The sequence below is a fragment of the Diuraphis noxia genome, unplaced genomic scaffold (assembly GCF_037042655.1).
Source record: "Diuraphis noxia isolate RWA-SAM2 unplaced genomic scaffold, SU_Dnox_SAM2 contig0004, whole genome shotgun sequence".
Taxonomy (NCBI): Eukaryota; Metazoa; Arthropoda; class Insecta; order Hemiptera; family Aphididae; genus Diuraphis; species Diuraphis noxia.
In genome coordinates, this window is record NW_028301714.1 from 57,163,571 (window position 1) to 57,188,294 (window position 24,724).

Genomic DNA, 24,724 nt, shown 5'->3' on the forward strand with positions numbered 1-24,724 from the left:
TTTATTTCTTTCTAAAATGCTAATGTTTAATTAAATGGAAAATAACTTGAACGAATTAAAATATATAATAATATTGACGGTACACATAAGAATGTGTACGCGAAACAAACGAAATTATATTAATAGATTATTTTCTTAGTACGACGTCGGCGTTTTTCCCGATTCCGTTTTAAATGGTATCATGAAATAGATAAATACCAACGACGGTTTATAATACATCAAATTTCGAACCTATGCGCGCGCGACGGTCAGACGGTCGTCGACACCACCGCGCGCGGGAGAATGAATGGCGCGAAATATGCCAGTGGCGTTTTTCTCCGGTCGGGTAAATACTACCGCGAGGGACGTACCTATACACACTTTAATGTTATATTTTATAGTACTACGCACTACGTTTATTATATTATATTATACGTGCTTGGCCAGGTGATGGGAAAAGGATCATCTAGCGATCGCGCGCGAACACAAATAACAATAGGCAGGCACGCAGCTGCCGCCGCCGCCGTCGCGTCAGACGCGTCGACGTCGACGGTGCTGGGTGGTGGTGGTACAGCCGCGATGATGCGAATCCCGCCGTCGTCGTCCCAGACGTCTAGCCGCCCGGGATCGGGAGGAGGAAGTTCGAGGGGGGTATTTTCCGTCTGCACGTCGACGACCGCGGCGGCGCCCAGGAGACGAGAGAGAGCGAAGGGACCACCAAATAGAGAACGGCACGGGGAGAGTAAAACACCCGACGCCGCGCCGTCATCCCTCAGCACCCGCGGACCGGTTTTCTCTATATTTTTCTTCTCCGACGCGCCCTTTCTGTTCGCGTCTGCTCTACCGTATTACGCTCTATATATGTATAATTTTTTTTCGTCAAGCTGACCTCCGGTCAATAAATGATAATCACAATAAAGGGGTTGTTGAACGCATATAGGCGTAACTACTAGCTACATATACCTTGCTACTATACCATATTATAATAAATATATATATATATTATGTGTGTATAGTCTGAGATTTTTTTTCTCAGGCAGTCGTCGCCACCGTCGCTACCATAACTACCGTCTCCGTCGAGGGGGTGGAATTTTGCATAACACTGTATACAACTGCACTATATAGGTACCGTCTGGATACTCAGACCCCTTCGGCTTTCATGTTAATAATTATTATTGTTATTATTATATATTTTTTTTATTGTTACAACGGTTATTTTTTCCAATTCCCAACCCGTCGCCGCCACCGCTTCCAAATAAAATATATTATTCGCCACCTACCAATTGTGTTGTGCGAATTTTTTAACGATTTATTTTTACGATGTCTGTATATATCTGTGGTGTCTTTGTCTTCCGCGGCCGCCGTGTCAGGGTCCATACTAATAAGCGTGTTTCTCGACCAACATCCCCCGAAAACACACACATCACATCTCATAATATGTAAAACGTATACCTAATACACATTACACATGTACAAGTTATAAATGCGGACATGTAAATAATATATTATACTGATGAGAATTGAAATCTGAACACGACGAGTCTCGTTATTCCGATTGTTCGTATTGTGTGCGCAAAACCGCCAATTAACATAAAAATAAATGTATACACGAGAACGTCGTAAGCGACGGGGGTGGAACCTAAGACCCGTCTTACGGTCGTTATACTACAGCGCAGCATATCATCGTATAGTTGATATTATAATATTTTATCTAACGTATTTTTATTTCGAGTGATCACCGCTGAGCTGGCTCAACCGTTTTTCCACAGATCAATGTATTCGACCTCGTTTTTATCGCTGCGCAGTGTCATATAGGTATCTGTTTATGCGTTTATGCCATGGGAATCCAAAGGCACTAGAGCGTCCAACGGCCGTAAACAATTGAAAACAATCAATCACACGCGTAATCTGCGTGTACCATCGTTCGTCTTCGTGCGTAACACACATTAGTGTCGTCCCGCGGCAAATGGACCGGCCTAACTCGTTTTTTAGAGTCATATTTGGACGCAAACAGTGCATGTCAAGACAGATTTGACAAACGATTGGCCCGACGAGCGACCTTTGCTGCTGTCCTTTAAACGGATTTTTGAGGCATCACCACACTTATATATTATGTATCGCTACTGCACTACACTACACTGCAGAACAAGGGAGGTAACGGACTTAATTTGCATGCGGCGGCGGCCGGGGATGGTATACGGTATATAGAAGTATATACGATGAGGTGTATAGAATATTGTAGAATAAGTTTTTGTTGTCTTTTTCGGGCCGGAGCTCTTTTGCAGCCGAGGGTGACGAGGGGTTCTCGTCGCAGGACAATACCAAGAGCGGGGAGGGGTCAGGTGCGGACGAGGACGAAAGGAAATATTATGCTAATCCAAGAGCAGAACACAAAGCGAGCCGCTCTCGTGTATGTCGCGGTTATGACGAATTACGTGGAAGACCCCAAGACCGTTATTGGCCATTCGTTACAATTAAAAAACGCTACGTGGTTTTTTTTTTTGATATTGTAATATATCCATATAATATGCAACGCGTACCTATTATACATAATATACGAGTATAGTTACATAGTTTATTTGCCCTGAGAACAGCAGGACATGGTGAAAAAGATAATGTCGAGGGTTTTTATAGAGCTATTGTTTACCCGCAAAAGAAAGCTGTATTTATACATCAACCCTTCCGGGTATATAGCCAGGATATAGACAGGTAACCGCTAACAGTTCTGCAATCTTACGACGGGACAGCTGCGCTTTAAGTTTCAAAAAAATCGTGTTACCAGTTTTTTTATTTACCTAAAATATAAAATTCGCCAACTGATATCATTATTATAATATAGCAATCACATTATTATTCTAGAGTAAAACGTGCGATACACAAAATCAACAACATTTTAAGTTCTCAAAACAATCTATTAATTGGACAATCGAAGCAAGGTATACATAGATGAGCATTATAGGACGAAAAATAGTCAAATGTCCAATATATTAAAATTTAATATTAGACATAAATAAATAACATATTAATAGGAAATAAGTATAGAATATGATATATCATATTTATAGAAAATAGTCTACACGTGATGCACCATACGTGTGCGTCAAACTCCAATAGTTTAATTGATAATTTTGTAAAATTTAATGAATTCTTCTGATGAACTGATTATAGATTTTATTTTTATACTAAATTATGAAAAACTTTAAACATATTTAAATTACATAGTACAACGTACAACTATAACGTTCTTTTTTAAGTCTATTAATAATTTAAATTTAGAATTAAATAAAAAGCATATATGTACATATAAGTATAAATAATATTGAATTCTAAAAGAAGTAGTTGTTTTTATAAATTCCACAATAATGAAGAATGCTTTTTTTAAACATTCTATACTGGGCACATTTAAAATCGTTTTTGATTAAATATAAAGTAAATATAAGATTAAATATTTTTTAATGTCGAGTCTATACATTTTGTAGTATTATATTTAATATTTAATCGGCACCCGGTGTGTATTTCCTTGACTTTTAAAAATTATTTTTGAAATGAAAACCACTGCTGTCAATAGTTTTTGAAAGATTGGTGTAAATAACAACTAAGGTTGTTTCTTCTCGAATTGCAAATCCTCCAACTTACCATAGTTATTACATATACGATTAAAAGTTTTGCGTTTCATGAATGTTATTGCAATGTGCACACTGCACGTTAGTACGTCACACATAAATGTAAAGACAGTGTGCGGTTGCGACAACTGCGGGGCGCGGTAGATTAAATGAGACATCTATATTTTAATGACAAGCAGTCGGGTATACCTGCAACAGTATATGGTGCTGAAATAGTACATCATGATAATTGTAACGCCTTTCCGCTACATCAAGGTCCAATAAAACCCCCATAATAATTTTTTCGAACAGTTTTTTTTTTTATCTATATAATCTCCCAATCGCACGACCCCATGTAATAATCTAACCGTAAATGGTACATACCCTTTTTTCTATTTTTTATAGCCTTATATCATTACGTGGTCGCCTCTGACTTGGGTCTTATTAATAACAATAAAGTTTATCACTTTGTACCTACAAGCGTATTTTTACGATCGATAAAAAAAAAGGAAGCAACAAGTAAGGAGATAAATGCTGGGTAAACACCGCGTACAAATGACCTGTTGGATGACGTAATTAAGTGCCGCAAGTGCCGGTACACCGTACTCCGATGTAGCAGGAGATACGACAACAAACATAAAACGCAATATAATAATATGATAGAACTTATGAGACATGAGACATCACAGAACAGTTCACTGCGGAAACGATGCATATAGCCGTCGCAGCATAATATAGGAAACACCTAATTACATCCTATAAATACAAACACTGCATATATAATATTTATATTTATATATATATATATATATACCATATTTATATGCAATTTTATACACACACTTATGGACGCAACGTTTTGAGGTCGTTGCCACTAATCGATTTCAATAAAATATTCTATAATGTTATTGTCACTTTTGTATTAATATTAACATACCTCAAAAGAGGCCCTGAAAAGGCGCACACTATTAATAGATATATAAGAGATTAATACAGTCTTCATTCAAACAATTATTACCTAGCTGAATTAGATAATAATATTATAATTTGATGAAACTATATAATACAAAATCACATCTTCCAGTTTTATTCAGGAATTATAGTTTTATTAGTATTACATAATAATAAGGTATGTTACATTGTTACAGTTTAACTTTGTCATTGATTTAGTATAGAATTAAAAAATAATTTTTTTTAGTAAAATAAAGCCTCTTCAAGCACAATTTATGTAAATTTTTTAATTGTTCGTCATCATTTATAAACTCAATTTTTACCTTTAAAGTAACGATTAATGATTATACAACGATTCATTAGGTATTATGGTTTAATAAAATCACTTTATAAGGAGATTAAATACAGATTTTAATGTTTGATATTGTTATTTAAAATTTTACTTAATCAACGATGAAAATGATAATCAGAAGCGTTTATATTAAATGTATTACTCTGATACGTTATTATATGTGAACAGGATACAGTTCAGTTTATATTATAATCAAAGAAATATTAATATAACCAGAAAACTTTTATAATTATTATATATAAGTATAATAAAAATAAATAATGAAATAATTTTTTAACGAAACAATAAGTGATATTATATGAACCACTGAACAATCCAATAAAACAGTAAAGTTCTTAAAAATAACTCTTAGTAAATAAATGCGAGTCCGTCATCATCAAGTCACAGATTCATTAATACTCCATTGTATTCATCATGATATTTAAGTACATCGATAAAGTTTTTTGTCTGAGACCCAAGTATCATAGATTCATTTGAAAATTAATTATACTTTATTTTAGCCATATATAATACCTACAACATTTGAATTAATAATGTTTCAAAAGTGTTGAATGATTTCATGAAATATAGCCAAAATACTCATAAATCGATGAACTTTTTTTTGAAAAACATTACGTAGAACAGGCAGAACAGCATTCTTATATTGTTTCTATTTTCGTGGAATTATTATGCGATTTGTTATACATTGATATTCTACTCTTTAAATTCACAATTTTAATTTTAAACATACGTCTAGTTAATTACAACTTCATGTACATGTGTGCATGGCTTAATAATGTTCAATTTTTTAAAGATAACCTTTGTTATTATTACTAAATATCTGTTATGTATTTAACGACATTTACGCCTTTGTTAAAAGCTTCCTGTCTGGAGGCGTCATCTGTTCTAGAATGCACGAGTTTTATTTTATTTTATTTATAATCCAAAAACGCCCTTCATCTTTTGTGCTCGAAGTCGTTAAGCGCATTTTTAGCCAACACAATACATTAAATGGTTTTTTTTTTTGGTCCGAAAGGCAACGGACGCGTGCCAAGGGTATTTAACGCAGATTTCCTCCCTTGAGACAGATGTAATAGACCCATTGTACATTCAAAAGACGTTTTTCTCTTTTCTTTGCCCTGACATAAGATTTATATTTATATATATATATATTTTTTTTTTTTGTCGCACTTACCTACCCACACACCTCAAAGATATATTTATGTACTAATATTACGGCACTCAATTAATCGGGGGAAACAATATGTGCGCATAAATGCATAATACTCGTATATCGTAATATCTATTTTAATTTTCACATCCAATTATTTTTCAGAAAAAACACAAAAATCATCGGCCATAATTAACGATGTTATTTTTTTTTTTATCAGGGGACAACAATATTTCCTATTTGCCCATGGGAATCGTTTGCGATAATTATTGTATCGTAATTTAATGATGCATTATAGATGTCATCGGCTGTGGAGAAATGTATTAACGCATAAGCATAATAATGACGAGTTTAATCGGGATGAAATAATGGAAACATATTTACAATGTAAATATATATATTATCCGTATAAATGTGAGTATGTGTAATATTAAAAATACAAAAAAAAAAGTCAGGCGCATTGTTACAGCTGCCCGGAGGAGGATAGCAGCTGCAATGTTTGGATTTGTTCCCTCAACGTCAGCAGCACTATTGGAGGTGCATACAACGCTGGTATAATTTCTCTGTCATACACCTGGTATAGAACACGTGGTGACTTCGATACAGATCGTCGATTTATTAAACGATAAAATTTCTACTACAATCATAAATATAGAGTAATAGATAAAACAAAAAAAAAAACAAAAAATGTAAAATTCTTATGTGTTATACAAATCCTATAAATTTATAATAATTTCCTGTACATATTTTTGGGAGAGTTGATCACTGTCGTGTATAACCACTGTCAATTTGCTAAAAGTTGGGATAGCACTTTTGTTTAAACGAGTGCAAACCGAACGGTCCATTAGAATAGATAATTGGAAATAAATGATAACACCGTGGTGGTAGCAACACAAATAATTACGTAATATTATATATATATATATATATATATATATATATATATAGAGTATTTAGATTTTACAATAATTTTTCCAAAATCTTGTAATTAATTAGTATATGTTTATATATTATATAAAATGTTAATAAACGAATCGTGATTTTTTTTTGCTATACAATTTCATTACAATGCATCGCAATATAATCTTCTAATATAAAAAAAGATGGTAAAAATTATATAGGGATGTTTAAAAAAATTCATATATTATATATATTTTTATTATAATAATTACGTATAGTTTTTTTTAAATACATCATCTTGTGTTATATGTTTTTATTTTCGTATGATAAATTATAATGACGCATATAGGTATATCGTATATCATGTATCTAACAATGTTACTATGTATATAACTGTATGTCAAATAATATTTCGTTTATCTTTATATTATGGTAAAAATGTGACAAGTTATTGCTGTCATAACATATTTTGTTCAAAACAAACTGTCGAGAGAGGTTTTTGAACCCCGAAAATGGGTTAAGTTTATTTGGAATGTTTTTGTATCCAGTCAAGGGGTTTTCTAAATACAATTGAATTTTAAAAACCTATAGAATAAGTAATATTTCAATGTGGCCACCATGACAGAAGCTTTCCATCTCGATCAAATGCACCTTGTCTTTTTGTTTTTTTTTCAAACACTTCCTCTATTACGGTGGAATTAAAAAAAAGACCAACAAGACATTAAAACATCCCGCATTCACCTCGATCCACACCGTCTGCCGTCGTACAGCTGCTACCGTTAGCGCGTACGTATATAGTAATCGTTGCAGTTGTAGTATAATAAAGTAAACTGTAGTAGTAGTAGTATTAGTAGTAGTAGTAGTAGTATAGAATAGTAATAGGTAGGTAGGTATAATATTTGAGTGAACACTTTAAAAAAAACGGAGGTCATCGCCACCGACACATCTGTAAGATAGACAACAAATTTCTTTTTAAGTTCTGATGCACACAATGTGTTATGCATTTTATATATTAGTATATTACGTATCTAAAAAGACGCACAATAACTGTACCAAGGCTGTTTACCCTGAGGTTCAATAACCAGCACGTGTCTTATCACGTCCTCCTGTCCGAGCCTAAGAAAATTACCCTTGTCATTAACCACCGACTAAAAGACATCCGCCTGTATGTAATATACTTCCTACACTTCCAACGATGATGGAAGGGGGTCGGTGGTAGCAGCCCTGTTGAATAATAAACCTATATATTCGTACTAACAAGTAACAATATTTACAGGTGGCTCGTTTATACTTGTACTTCTTTTTTCATTATTTTTATAATATGCTCATAATTATTGCTAGTACCAGATGACGATTTCGTATAATTATTAATACACAGATGTACAAATAATACCTATATATTTATTTTATAATAATAATAATAATAATATCGATACAGATCAACAGTAATAATTGGACGAAACATCGAGATTCACGATCTTTTTATGATTTATGGAAAAACAAATTCATTCTATAAACCCTATTAAAATGATTACACCCTATTGAATCTAATTAAGCGATGAATATAAATGCATAATACCTGTTTTATAAAATAATCAGTTTTATCCCTTCAAATTTCCCCCCTAATTTTACCCCTATAGGCGCTAAAATCATTCTGACATTCGATGGAAAATCAAACTATGATAATATAAACTAACAATAAGTATCCGTATTCCATTTATAGATGAATAGTAATTCTACTTCAAAAGTACACGTGACAGCCAGTATAAAAACAAAATTACTACCATCAATTAAATACCATTGCCAATTTAATTACTTGAATATTTTCCCTTTTCATGTGATTCATGCTAGACATGGCCCGCATGAAAAATTAAAATTAGACTATTTTGTTACAAATCGAAATTTTATAATATAAATAGATACAACTATAATATTATTATCTTGATATACACATATATATCTTCTTTAGAACAACAGACCAAACAAATGACAACTATCAGATTATTGTCACGTAAGACGAAAATGTAATAAAAAAACTATCAATATTAACGTTGCTTGTATCATGGATATAATTAGTGACGTAGTCATGTTTATGAAATGGAAGAAGGGGTTTAGTATAAATCAAACCAAGTTTTTTACAGTTTTACTATTTTAATAATATACGTTACGTTACTTTGTAATGGAAAAAATGTCAAGGGGGGGATAAATATCCAAAACCAGACTGACTACGACACTAAATTAATATTATTTAAAACGCGTTTTAAAATGTGGCATAATGCAACTTAAAAATTATTTGACTAAAATATAGTAGTATATAGTAAGTATATTATATACTACATAATATTAGAACCATTTTAGATGTACTTATGTCGTTTATGGAAACTAAGCGATCGATGTTATTCACAGTAGAATACTATCGATATATTTTAATTAGATTTTCAACTTTGTGTAATGACATTCATAATAGTAATATAGTGTATAGAAATTCGTCTAGCGGCAGATGTGTGATCCCCACTCCTACGTTCATTTTTCAGGCGTAAGTCCCGGATCTATTTACTAAATCAAAACACACTGGTAGCAAGAATACTATCGGAGGGGAATGGGGGAGAATACAGCGCGTGCTAAATAGGGGGGAACCTTACCTATCTGTTTTTTTTTATAAAGGCCTTTCGCTCTTTACTATTTATATTTTATATTGTTTGTGAAAGGCCCTGCAGTAGTCATACGAATAGTACCTGTGTGCGTACAATAGCTTCATACCTATATATAATATTATACAATGTGCACAGAGCAGCTGCGAAATAACGTAGCACTCTCCCGTTAGTCAGCGGGTGTGTGGGGGCAAAAATAAATTCGCCCATATTAACCGGCCCAAAGTATGAAATGTATGTGTAAAAATTTTATTTCGACACAGATATTGCTGCAAGTGGACTTTTCAATATTTGGAAATAGAACTAGCGCATATAACTTACTAGGCAAAATACTATAATGCATAGTAATATGATATTAATTATAAACCATAGAGTAACCTCTTGACCATTCGCAAAAAAATATTGAAAATTGCTGCGTCTACAACACGCATGTTTGATTTCAATACATTTATGTAAAATTTATTTTAGAAAAAATTTTGAAGATAAACGGATCTGTTTTCAATTATGCGTATATAATGCACATAAGATAATATATTATTATCAAGTCTAATTACATTATAAAATACAGGATAATCATTTTATACGAATATTTTTTATTAAGATGAAAAGTTATCGATATAAAAATAAACAGAAGATGATCGAAATAGATATTTCAAACCATGTCCACTATTAAAGTCTCTATACGAGTATTGTGTTGTACTAATAGATAATATAAGTGAAATATTTAAAATTCATTTTCATTGAATTCGTCGGGATAAAAAATAAAAATGGATATGTAAAAATGTTAAAACACTGTAAACTTTTTTATTACATAACTAGTGAAAACTGAAAAGTATTATATTTTGATTTTTGAATGATAAGAGCTGTATAATTACTGTAATTGCGAGGTTATTGAACGCTATGAAAATAAATATATTATTATTTTGTTGGTCAGACCATTACTTTTATACCTATATAGGTTTTGCACGATGGTCACAAATAATAAAAATAAAAATTATAATCAGCGAAACCAAAAAAATATTAATTATGTTTATTAAACTAACATTTTTTTTTGCACACATCTTAATAAATTAGACTAATTATTGAATATTTTTGTGCATGGGAACAAATATAAATATATAGATAATTATATTATTGTAGAATCCTCTACTCATACCAAGTTTTATAAACAGTGTTTCATTTTATTTTTTTTACCTATTTCGATTTAAAAGCCCCAAACCGACCTTGGACGTTTATGTTAACAGCACTGAGACAGACACATGCATATGAATAATCGTTAAATAATGTTTTAGAGTTCGTTGGTAATCCGAAAACATGTAAATTAACACGTTGACATTGCAACCGAGGTGAATAGCCGCGGAAAGCGAAACGTTAGTCGACGAATACTGAATTTTATACATATAGATAAAATACAGTTACAACTACGACACTATAACAAAACAACTACTATTAATAGTTACGTTTAATATTTAAGGGCTACATACTCGTATCTTTGAAGGACAATGATTTGTCATTGCTGAAATAAATGAAAACCAAACAATAAATCCCACCTGTATACATTGACATCTTCAATGTTTACCGTAATAATTATGATTGGATACATAATTTTTTTCCTTTAGTTCATTTTATATAGTGCACCGAATTAAAAGAAAAACATGGAGGTACCTGTCGTACCTGATATAAAGTCCACACTTTAAGAACATCTGTTGCAACAATATGGCTTATCATAATATCATAATGAACTTATTTTAAATATATGTTTTATATTTTAATTAACGAGTGATAATTACATATAAAACAAAAGTGGGCTAAATTAGTCTGATGTCACCTAGTTTTCGGTCGTTGGTCTCCAATAAAATGTATTTGTTATCCATAATATACGAACTATTGACTATTACTATTACTTATTAAATATTCTAATCATTGAGAGGACACTATACCCGCGCACGTGTTGTCTCCGTCTTACAAAGTTTAACATGGCGAAGAATATTTTACGCGGAATAGAACCATTAGAACCACTAAAGCTGTAGTCATTACTGAGAAACAAAATGTTCACACTATTAAAAGGATAACATTAACTGCGCAACATCGTTTTTATTTTTTTGATATCACAAATACAAAAAAAATTATTCAAGTTTGAAATAATGATTTTTTTTTGTATTTAAGATATCGTTAAAATAAAAACAATGTTACACAATAAATGTTCTTCTTTTTACAGTGTGAACATTTCGTTCCTTAGTTATGACTATAGCCTGAGCAGTTCTATTCCACGTAAAATAGTTTTTTCTAGGTTGTAATTTTTTAAGACGGAGAAGACTTATGCGGGTATAACGTCCTCTTAAGGGTAATCAGGAATAGGTACTTACCGATATAACAGAAGGAGATAAGCGTCAACATGTGCCTCCTGAGCATCGAATCATTTCGTCTTTTCCACTTAATTTGCTCCATTATATGATCCACGTAATCGAAACTGGTGACGGCTACAATTCTCCATTCCAATTTAGAAATAACTAACAACTCCCACTCCTAGAATAAATAAAATATTTATGTTTTAATTGTAAGTTAAAACAAGTATAAGTAGTATATATTTTTGTATGTATTATATTATGTAATCATATTTAACAGGATGTCAGCACACTTTTTGTTTCTTTTTTTGGTCCACGTGCAATATGCACATTGAATTTACACAGAATATTATTTTTATTTTATTTTATTTTTATTTATTTATTATTATTATTATTTTTTTTTTTTTTTGGGGGGGGGGGGGGGGGGGTAATCTTAGAGTAAAATCAGGATAACCTAACCATTCATAGATGACCGAGAATAATCATTTTGAGAGTATGACAAATCGATTTTTCTAAATACAGTTTTAATATCATTTAATTTCTTTTTTTATTTTGGAAGTCAAATACTAAAAAAAAAATAATAATAAAATATATAACCTATAATTAAGTCAAACTCTGAAAAATATTATCCTCCTATAATTTTTGTGGCAAGTGATTTTACTCTAAAATTACAAAAAAAAAGCGATTTTAGATGAAAACGTTTTAACTATGTTACACTTCGGTCTGAGAAAGAATAGACAAATATTTGCGCTAACATCCTTTTTATTTTTATTAATCTTTGAAGTTTTTATTTAGAGGTGGAGCCTAAACAAAAAAACGCTCATGTCAATACATAATTATTTTCAAAGTTACTTCAAGAAACCAAATTTGAGTTTTTCTAATGCATCGGATATCGAAGTGGTTGGCAACGATTCAATGAGTTTAAGAGGGTGAATTAAGGGGAAATTGCGAAATTAAATTTGTCACCCTAATCTGTCTTCTTGTTGGTTTAATGATTATTATTCGCGAATACAAAAGATTATTAAAACAATACAAAAAACAATTAAAAACATTGTATCGACAAATACGTTAAAGTACCTATTTTTTTTTTAAACTCACAACACGGAACACATATTATAATATAAGCTCTTTTTGTAATATTATATGCAAAGGGGAAAGTTAATTTTTTTTTGCTCTTATGTTACCACAATTTTTCCCATACAAAAATAAAAGCGGAATTTATATTTATAAAATATGTAACTCAAAGGTATACAATTAGTGTAAATTAAAAATATTAACAATAACTATATTCACAAAAAACTACTATTTTGTCTTATAATTTTGTGTTTTGTACTAAATTAAAATGATAAATAATATGATTTTAATCGACACAAGACACAAAATACACAATAAATACCCCATATACATTAATTAATTATATTTTAAGTTATTATGAACAGTAAATTTAAAAAAATGGCTGGTTACACAAAACACAAATGTATTCAATAATAAAAATATAATAAAGGCAGCGCACACATATATAGTTGACTAATGTTTTAATATTAATATAATGCACAACGAGTTTGAAGGGGGATATTTCTTAATCCTAGTCGCAAATACGAATAATGAAATCCACGGGTTTTATCGTCTCCCGCAGTCAGTTTCGTCATTTGCAGTCAGGTTATGTACCTACGAATTTTTTTAAGGTAGGTCAATAAAAGACGTCTAGCTCCTGTTTTTTTTTTTTTTATATTGCTCATTCCTTTGCGAAATTCCAGACAGCCCACTGAAACCCAATGCGTATTGTTCCGGATAATGGTAGTGAGCACGTCGTACGCACGGTTTCGAAATTATCTCGTCTGCGGCGGATGCGGAACCTGTTCTGAGCAACTACACGAAGTTAAAAAATAATTATAGCCAATAAACTTGGGCACTACATACTGCAGTTAACTGAGGAATAATTAAGCGGTGAAGGAAAAGTTCATTGGAAGATATTATCAAACACGCAAAATAATAAGCAATTAATATTGTTTGTTATTACGATAATATTCAATTCTGAACCATAATAATTATGTTTTAAACTAATTTATTTATTTTAAAATTAAATAGTTTTTTTTTCTTATACCTAGTTAAAACTGGAAATAAAATATAAATCAGCCAGTAAAATTACAAGTTATATCTCTGTACGAGTACCTACTAATTAATTTATCATCTTTAATTGAAACATGTGTTTTTTCTGAGTATTTAACTATTAACATCAACTTTGTTAGACAAGTTAGACCTATTTATTCTGATACCTATCATAATATTGACCTTTGTACACAAACACGCCATGAGAATAAACTAAAAAAAACATTCTTACAAATTTACAATACCCAGGGAAAATATGTTGTGTTTAAATTTTACATAGATACATAGTATAACATTAGAAATTCGTATCTTTTTAAAACGTTGACTACTTTCTAGATCCCAATATCTTATAATATAATATCCTCTAAAACTGTAAGCCACAAAGACTGTTGAGTTGTTCTAAGTTTTACTTTATTCAATTGATTTTTTTTTTTATAATTATTAATACAAAAAATTACTGCTTAATTATTTCACCAACCAGTTTAGAATAATAAATTATGTCTTTTAAGTTTTTATAAACGGTTCACATTCAAACTCTAACTAGTGAAAATTTGCATATTACAGTTATATTTTCATGAATGAACTAAGCTGACTAAACAATGATCCAGTAAATTTGGACAAATACAAGCTCGTTTACAAGATGATGGCTTCCCCGTGACTGATAACCGTGGCTAAATAAGGGTGGAAAAATATTTAACCCTCTATGCATGCAATAAGTTTACAATTACATATCGCTTTGGAAGCCACAGGTCCGTGAAAAATTGTTCATTGTTTTCGTACATGTTGGAAATCGTCCATCCTGTCTTTTGTGTATCTTTAATGTTTTTCATTTTAATTACCCAAATACAAAAGCTCCAATGTGTTTGTGATTCTTGTCTCTGAGGATTTTTTCAGCATAAAAGAAAAAATATATATTCAAAGATTGAATAAAAGGATACATAATATCTAGAGTACAACGATAACTGATGAACCAGATGTAGATAGCTATAATTAATATAAAACCACCAAATTACTAAATGAGTCCAAATGTCTTTTAATTTGCACTAATTCAATACCTTTAATGCATGCATGCTGTAGTGTCTCAAAATTATTGTTTTGAAATGTATTAATCAAATTGTTTATTTCCAATACAACAAATACGTCGCATTAAGGCTAACTGTTCACAATTCAAACATTCATAAATTTGTTTAATCGAAACACTATAATAGAATCTTTGTAATGATTAATATGTTAAATAATAAATTGTATAATAACTTGAGTATGGTAATTTAACACAATTACACTATTCATACATTAAGAAATTAAGTAACCTATATTTTATAAAATATGAATTAAAATTTAAACATTTTCTTTTGATAGGAATACCTATATAAATTACGTGTGTGTCCGAGCTGTCGAGCGTAAAAACTAAAAAAAATAGTACATGTGAAAACATTTGATGTGAACCTAATAAATTGTTTATCATTCTATATTATAGTCCCTGTGGTATTGTAGATATCAAGTTTTTCTTTAGAAAGAGTGAAAACATAATAATACTTTCGGTGGAACTAATTGCCAGTTACGATGGACGTATAAGGGAAAAAGAAGAATCTATCAGGAAACTCGGCATAACAGTTGTATGACGACCACAAGTTGGTTATAAACATCCTTGTATACTACTAAAAAAAGATGATTTTAAACACATGCCTAGCAAACCATGACCCCGACAAATAGCGTGGGCCGGTGTACTAAAATGTTTGGTCTAACAAAGGGTGTTTTGTAATCGATATATACGACGTACGCCTCGCCTCGTCTTGTACATTTACATATCACGAACAAAATACCATCTTTTTTAATACTACAACTACAGGATATCGTAATTAGGCCATAGAGGTTCGATTGAAAAAGATTATTGAAAGAAAAATATATCCGCGTCCGCGTCATGTGTGTGGGAAAGGATGGAAGGGTTGAGTACTTGAATACTTTATACTCACACACAATGCCGTTATATTCAAATAAAAGAATTTCTATTTCCTAAAAACTCCGACAGGAAACTATAGCATATAATATATTGACCTATATTAACTAGGTCATCAAACTCAGACAAATTTTAAGCCTCTTTGAAATATTGTTATGTTGCATCGATTTCCGGTAATACAAAATCATATAATGGTGTATAAAGGTTGTTACATAAATACAGATAAAAATGTAAATTATATATAAATATGTAATATAAGTAGTAACATATATGATATAATTTAAAAATTAAAAAAAAATTACTTTCATACCTTGGTATACTTAATATAATATTTATTATATTGAACAACATCGTTATAACTTTATAATAATATTTTTAATATTTTTTTAATTTATAATTTATTACTAATTATATGGAAATTATACTGAAGATAAGCACACGTGTTTTGAGATTGATTATATTTTATTAATTGTAACATTTTAGATATTGTCACATTTTATAGCTATCAGTCAATAATATAGATAAAAGACAAATTTATAGTGACATCAGAATCAGACAAACAGAGAGTATCGATTTTCATTTTTATGGTATATAAAACTGAAATGATAAGTATTATAACTTATGAGTTATAAGATAATACCATAAGCCATAAATAAGCTATTATTATCTGTTATTTATATTTATTTTTGTTTAACACAATATATATTGACCACAATATAGTTTCCAATTTCCATATAAATTATTTTATTTAATAAAATTAAAAATAATTAGTAAATAATAATAATAAGTAACATATGGTCCGAATGTTTTGGAGAAAGTTTCGGAAGAAAACATTTTATTTTATTTTGCCTATAATAAATTTAAAGACATACAATCTAAATTCTAAGTGTTTAGGTATGAGAAAAATTCGTTTTCTTAGTTTAGGTATTAGCTTTAGGTAATTTATGACTGAAAAATAAAACAAGTTTCAAAACAATGACTGTAGATAAATCATTTCTAAGAAACTTAACGGAATAAACCAGTCAGATACGTGTGATGTCGCTAAAAATGAGTACGGGAAACGGCCATTAGTAAAGGGCACATAATGCGTAAAAGGGGTTGGATTATCTTGCTGATTTATCGATTTCGCGTTGTAATCAATGGGTATCCGGTGACACGGAACGAATCGGCCGTACCGGTTGATCGCCGACGTATCCTTTGCGTATTCAAATCTCATTAGACGAGGTCCATGATATAATTTCTTCCGATGTATCTTATTAAATATGAAATATTATTGGCTAAAGGGAAATATTATGGGACTTTTTTTTCACGGTGACGGTTCACCGATTTAACCTACGATATGTATCATCGCCGTTATATTATAATACCAATACAAACTGTCATAATACTTATTATTTATACATGATTTATGTTTACAAAATAATAATTCATATATTAAAATTGAAAAGGTTTAATATATTAACGAACAAATTAAATTGATAATTTATGATGATCCAATAACAAAAAATTGAATTCCAAGTATTTTTTCATACTTGTTAAATAAATATAAATACCTAGTAGTTTTTTGTGTGCATTGAAATTCACAACTTAAATTTAATCCAATAAAATTAAATTATAATAGGTCCTATAAAAATATGATAGCTTCGAAAATGATTTAAAACTAATGAATCGTGACAATATTATTAGCCCAATTCTTTTTCTGAAAGAAAAAATTAACCATATTATATTATACAAAAAGTATTGACTTTTTTCAAAATATTTTTTTTACATGGTTTCAAGTTGTTAAAAAACCAACGTTTTTATTAAAAAATTATATTTTTAAATGTTGTTTATCCTTATCATTTTTTAAGTTTTATTACTTTTTTGAATGACAACATAGAGTTTTAATTTCATATTCCAAAGCTGAATATTTTTCTAAAAATGTTGATACATAAAAATCGAATTTAGGACGAGTAGTTTATGAGTTATAAGTTTAGGGCTCGGAAATCATTGCATGGAAAACTATGAAAATATGCATGCAAAAATTATACTTATAACTTATAAGTGATGTTTTAAGTTTAGACAAGCGGAGTAATGGACAAATATTTTGCGGGGTAACCCCGTACCACACCACTCTGCCAATCTAAACTTTAAATACGTATAACTCATAAATTACTAGCCCCAAATTCGATTTTTATACATCAAAATACTTAGAAAAATATTCTGCTTTGGAATATAAAATTAAAATTCTATGTTGTCGTTCAAAAAAGTAAAAAACATAAAAAATGATAAGGATAAAAAATATTTAAAAATATAATTTTTTAATAAAAACGTTGGGTTTTTAATAACTTGAAACCATGTAAAAAAATATTTTGAAAAAAGTCAATACTTTTTGAAATAATGAGTGTTTTATGATAAATCAATCACCCTATATACATATATATACACCAAACAAATAGAACAACTGGAAATAAACGCACACCTATATAGGCTACAATAATTATGTAATTTACAAAAGCTTTCAGAGCTGGGGAAGTACAAAGACGTGTGGCAGTGGCACAAATGCGCAGGATATACTATTCGCTTGCATGGCAAACACGAACTACAGGTTTTTCCTTATCATCACAATAACATTGTGCAACGCTGGTCAACACAAAAAAAACCGTAATATGGGTATACCAATACGGCTATACCAGGTTAATCCGTTGACCGGTCTCTTCTTTTTATACTTGTTGCATACCACATAAAATATCTATTTGTATTTTGCAATATATACCTACAAGTGCGCGTTGAATTCGCCCCGATTCACATGTATGCTCTTACGAGGAAGTGCATATATGTTTATATAAGCACGCAGAGAACCCGTGCAGGACATTTGACCGTGTGTATTGTCCGGGGTAGGAAACAAAAAAAAAATAAGTTCACTGCCCCGTTCATAAACCCAAAAACCGGACGGCCGGCAACATTTCAAACATGTACGTGTTATAAATGTTTCCATTGTAGGACACAATAATATCAAAAAATATTTGACACGCCCGTCGTATACGTATAATATACAATATACGAATAAGTAAGCTGTCCCTGTAGCCACAAACGTGTTTTCAAAGTATAAATATGCGCATTAAATGACGATGAAAATGGCATTATTCTCACGATATCGTTGAGAAAAAGGACCGGACCTTTGGTGAACAAACAAACGCAATAAAAATAATGAACACATGGAATATGGCTCAGATACTGATATTGCCCTAAGTGTTTTACTACGCTAAGCAAATATCAAACATAATTATTATATTTAAATCATTAAACTTAAAGCTGTGCATTGTGGAGTTTCAATAAAATAAGGTTATACGTGAAGCATAAAGTATATTTTGCCTCAAGTCAAATTGAATAAAAAAAAATCGTAATTTTAGGATACTTAGAAACTGTCACAAACCGTAAGAGGTAAGATAGTAACAAAGTATGATAATATGATAATGCATTTATATCAATATAAATTAACTGAATATATAATACAAAAATTAATGTAGAAATAGGTTTATAATGTTATGTAAGCTTACAACAGAATACAATTAATGAAATAACACTAGGTCATAAATCCTATTACTGCTAATCTATTAATAATTACTAATTGGTAATTAGTACCAAAAGTCAAAACAAGCAACTCCCGTCACCCACCCACTATTTTTACGATAAACATTATTGATTAATTTTTTTACCGCAATATGTAAATTACGCAATGCACCACATGCGTTGTTAATCGATCATAGATTCAAAAATTGTATACAAAATTTTAAATAACAAATTATTATTATACCTAATCACCGAATAAAACAAAACAAATGTTGACTAGTTGCGTGTAAAAATTTAAAATAAGATACCAGATATATAATCAAATTGCCTTATATTATCTTATTAAGGAATTAAAACATGTTCAACGTACACACCGCAGTATACATTGGGCATAATTACCGGATCAAAAACGCATCAACTCAACCAGCAAATAAATAATTATACAAAATACTCCCTATCATAACATTGACAATTCGTTATTAAGTACCTAATTTAGTATTTTCTGTAGAACCAAAAAACTTAATATCGTGTGTCGGAGACAATTCCATGACTGATTTTATTATTATTAGCCGGACGACAAAACCGGAACACACGACAAAAGACGGAGATGATAACAATAAAAGCTAGGGATTTCGAGGAAACGAAGTATTACGCCTTAATTGCAATGTGGTTTTTCATATAAATAATATTCAAGCAGCTGCAATTAATCATTTTTTGTCCCTTGAGATAATGATCGCAGGAAATAGTGGAAAAGACAGTCGACCGAGACGACTTCCTTCGAAGACTAAACTATAACACTCTTATTGTCATATTCATCTACATTCATGTATACACAGGAACTATAAGATTTTTTTTTAATAATTTTTCTTAAAACTTACCCTCATCTCTTCTGGAGTAACGCTGTTCTCTGTGTAGTAGCACAAAAGTTCAATAGAAAGTGCCGTACACTGTCGCACTTTTGATGCTAATAACAGGCACACTGCACCAGTGAGCTGTAAGTGTGTTTTGGATATGTCACAAGCACATAAAAACCTGTCTAGAAAATTTACAGATAATGGAAACACTTGATCTTCACATCTTTGTTCTTCGCATACCTATACAAAACAAACGAAATAATAATAATAATACATTAAATACATAATATTATAAAAAAAGTGTAAAAATATATGTAGATACCGGATATTATTTAAGTTTAAGTAATAAATTATACAGAACACTTATAAAAAACAATTAATACTTCAAAACTCGTTCTTAAATTCTTATTAGTTACGTCCCTACAAACCATACATTTCGGGTGGGGGGGGGGGGGGGTGAACCCTCAAACCCCCTAATTACGCCACAGCTTTTGGCAAAAATAAAAATATGTGCAGTTAATATGACTTATGCAATATTGTTATGTACTACGATGTACAAAATTACTAATGCTGAGCACTGAGCAGTAGGTTGAATATCTTAAGTGTCATTGAACCTATTAACGCTAAGTTGTAATCTACATCCGCATCGAATAAGTAGCTTTAGGAAAAACATAAAAAGTGAACAAATTAACCGAATAGTTTTATTAGATTTTATTTAGTTGACATAATATTATGTACAAATATATAAAAAGTGAATGACGTAAGAACACCATTTTCTTTTTTTTTTATCATAACCCGTCAGTGAGATCCACACGTGGTTTATTTTTTATCAATAACACTCAAACAATAATTATCAGTTGTAAAAACTAAATAGAGATCAGTAAAAGAATTCAAAACTTAGACACGTGTAAGAGAAACCAAAAACATACTAAACATTTTGAAAATTATAATGGTAAAAACTAAATTAGTATCATTCAACTTAATGTTATTTTAGTATAATACTGTACACCATATTTAATTAAACAAAATAGGTATGCACGTAATAAATAGAAAAAGTAAAATATGCAAAATATGTAAAACTAATCTGTTGTTAAATATTATGAACCCGAGTCCTAATTAATACACATACTTGCATGCGTAAAGGTCACTCGTTTTATTCATAAAAAAGATTGAAACATCAATGTAACTATGTAAGTGTGTGTTTTTTTAGCACTATATAAGATTAACTGCATGTTAGTCGATTGTTAAATATGATGTATAATATATCCTACCACGTTATTTTAATATTATATTGGTCGATTTGAGAAAATTCGCGCGGTCATAATAATAAGCCTTCGGTCACCTATAACACTTCTCACGCGCCACTGTATATTGCATATAACTTATATAATTATATAGAAACGCGTTGGACAGACTAAAGTGATAGAGTACCACAATACTTCTAACCTATACACAATATAATACGACATACATAAAAAATATTATACGAATATTACAATAACTGCGGTGTACGAGTCAAGTTGACGTCGTGGTCACATTCTTGAGCGTTTAAGTATTAAGCGAACGACTTTCCACCGTACCTATGGTCCGCACCTCTCTTATGCGTAGTCGTGTAAACGCTTCACAAACGTTAATTAGTATATTTTAATTTTTAATAATAAAGGAATCCGAATCCGTGGCACCATACACGGGTAAATAATATGGAAATAGACGACGTGCGGGTACCTATGTAAAAAAATGTAACGCACATATCGATGTCCCCAACGAAGAAAGTAACAATTATTTAAGGTTGGAGACTTGTTTATAGCCGTTGTCATTCAATAAACTCAAAATAAGGCTGACATAATATTTTGTTTAGTTTACAGGTTAAAAAATAGGTATAAATTAGTAAAATTCCGATTTAAATAAAACAAAATCTATTTAAAAATTGTCAACAAATTCATTTGCTTAACAATTAACTAAAAAAAAATTGGTTCTCGTTTGAAAAAAACAAGTTGGTATTGCTACTGGATACTCCTTGATCTAATAATAAGGTCAAAGTAATTGAAAATAAATTCTTTTATAGATACTAAAAAAATTCTAAAATCAAATTATTTTGAAAAAAATACGTAATCAAAGGGGAGAAAAGGGCGATTCTGCTTGTGGTTAACTGGTGAATCACTGAGCACAGTCGAATATGTTATATAATGTGTTATAGGAACGCGTACTCACACGGTAACTCGTAACCCATAACTACTCCTCACATTAACCATGAGCACATTTATTATGGTTATTACGGCATAAATAATGCATCAGCTTCACATACAGAGACCGTATTCAAATTACGCGCAATCCACGTGTACTAATACGTACCTATATATAGGTACTATAATACTACTATATAATATATATGTAGGTATAACGTATAAAACATATAAGTGTTATTTTACGGAGATTTTTTTTCTGTTGTTGTTATTATTGGTATTATTATTATTATTATCGAGTATTATTGTTTTTGCCACGAACCTGTCGTAATAATAATAATATTATTATTTATGCTGCACATATTTTATTGTTGACGGACTGCCGATAAACGTCGACAATACTAAGTCGTCTAGATTTCAAGGATTCACCGCCAATCGGAATCCGAAAATCAAAACATTATGCATAACGCGACTCTGTCGGTCAAACGCACCGATGTGACAACCAGTGAAGGATTTACGATTTTTTTTTTATTGGGAGAAGGATGACTAAACAATATTTTATGCACTTATATATGATTTGAATCAATCATTTGATTGTTTTTTGGTCTATAATCCGAACTTGGCTCTTATAGATTCGCCACTGAAATATAACATTATACGAATTTTTGTCATATATCATTTACTATACCTACCATGATCATATTATAAAATAACATATAATAACCTAAACATTATATAAGAAACTTGGTCTATTTTAAATTATCATCAAATGTATCTCGTCTCGTCGTTTCTTGCTTAGAAAATGAACATGGACAAGAATTTTGATATAGGTGCATAAAACATTTACTACCAAAAAAAAGTTTGCACAATTTTATATCCATATTTCATTGATATTTTTCCAACCCGAAATAGGGTTGGACGGGCTTCAATTTTTTAATCTGGGTATAGTAAGGTACATTATAATATAGTACGAATATCTACGATATCGGTAAGTAAAAAGACAAGCGGGGACTATGACGTATATCAGACGATATACCATGTTATCTGAAGGAAAAAAATTGAGAGAGACGGGTAAAACAAAGGTCACTCAGCTGACACAGCAATCAGTGGTTTAATATTGCTGCAGCTCGTGACGGGCGGCTTATCACCGGAAAAATTTACGCATTCCTTCGCAAATTTCGATGACGATGATAAGCTCCCTCCGTCGTTGACGCATTTCGTAATTAATGATGACGATAATAAACGAATACAACTCACGTCCAACATCCACGTGGCCACCACCCGTCTCATGAACGGCTGCAAGTTGGAATGCGAGTGAGCCATGTAATCACACCCAGGCACGTACTGTGACTCTGTCTCCAACAGCTTCTTGACCGCTCGCTCGTCCCGGAAAATGGTCCGATCCTCGGCGAAACACCTGTCTTCGGACGTCGTCTGCGACTCGGTGCACATCAGGTTCATCGTGTACGAGAGTAGTCAACACTGGTATAGAATTTGGTTCGGTTAGGTTTGGTCGGCCGACGAGACACCAACCTTGGACACAATCTGGAGACGTTGTCACAATGTGTTATCAGTGTATTCGGAAGGTTTTTGAAAAAAATATTGTAAACGTAAACACGTTCACCACAAAAACAATATGAACTTCGGTTACGCGGACACGGCTAAGGCTTATTACCGACGGTATTATTGTTACAACAGATTTAGTAGGGTTTTAGTGTCATCTAAGTCGACGTGTCTTATAAAATATTATAATATTTAATACACTATGCGAGCGGGTGATTGAAGTCCAGCAAACACGTGCACACGGTACGATGGCAACGAGACTACTGATTAAAGAACGCAGAACTGCAGAAATCGACGTCGTTGGGTGTCGAAACAGCTGATCGCACGCGCCGCAGTCCGCGGTACCGGTTGCCAGCAGGCCCCGCGCAAGCGCCGGGTTTGTGTAACGATGCGTCGCCGTGTCGTCATATTGTTATTATTATTATCATTATTATTGAATACCATTATACATGTGTACATATTATATTGATATAATGAGGAGGGTCCAGATTTTTAGATTTTTACATAATATCATCACTACTGAATACTGATCGTGATAATATTATATAGTCCTAAAAGTGTAATAAATGGATGTAT

At 31.2% G+C, this 24,724-nt stretch overlaps 1 protein-coding gene across 1 annotated transcript in view; it reads right to left on the reverse strand.

The window, feature by feature from the left end:
• LOC107165931 (G1/S-specific cyclin-D2-like) overlaps nucleotides 1–24,417 on the reverse strand; it is a 45,024-nt gene extending 20,607 nt beyond the window's left edge. Inside the window, exons 1-3 of the mRNA XM_089226810.1 lie at nucleotides 23,843–24,417; nucleotides 20,427–20,642; nucleotides 11,952–12,111 (exon numbers count right to left, since the gene is read on the reverse strand). Of these exons, the coding sequence (XP_089082936.1) occupies nucleotides 11,952–12,111; nucleotides 20,427–20,642; nucleotides 23,843–24,046 (580 nt within the window). The 5' untranslated portion in view covers nucleotides 24,047–24,417. The remainder of the gene's footprint in view (nucleotides 1–11,951; nucleotides 12,112–20,426; nucleotides 20,643–23,842) is intronic.
• Between the last annotated feature and the right edge of the window lie 307 nt (nucleotides 24,418–24,724).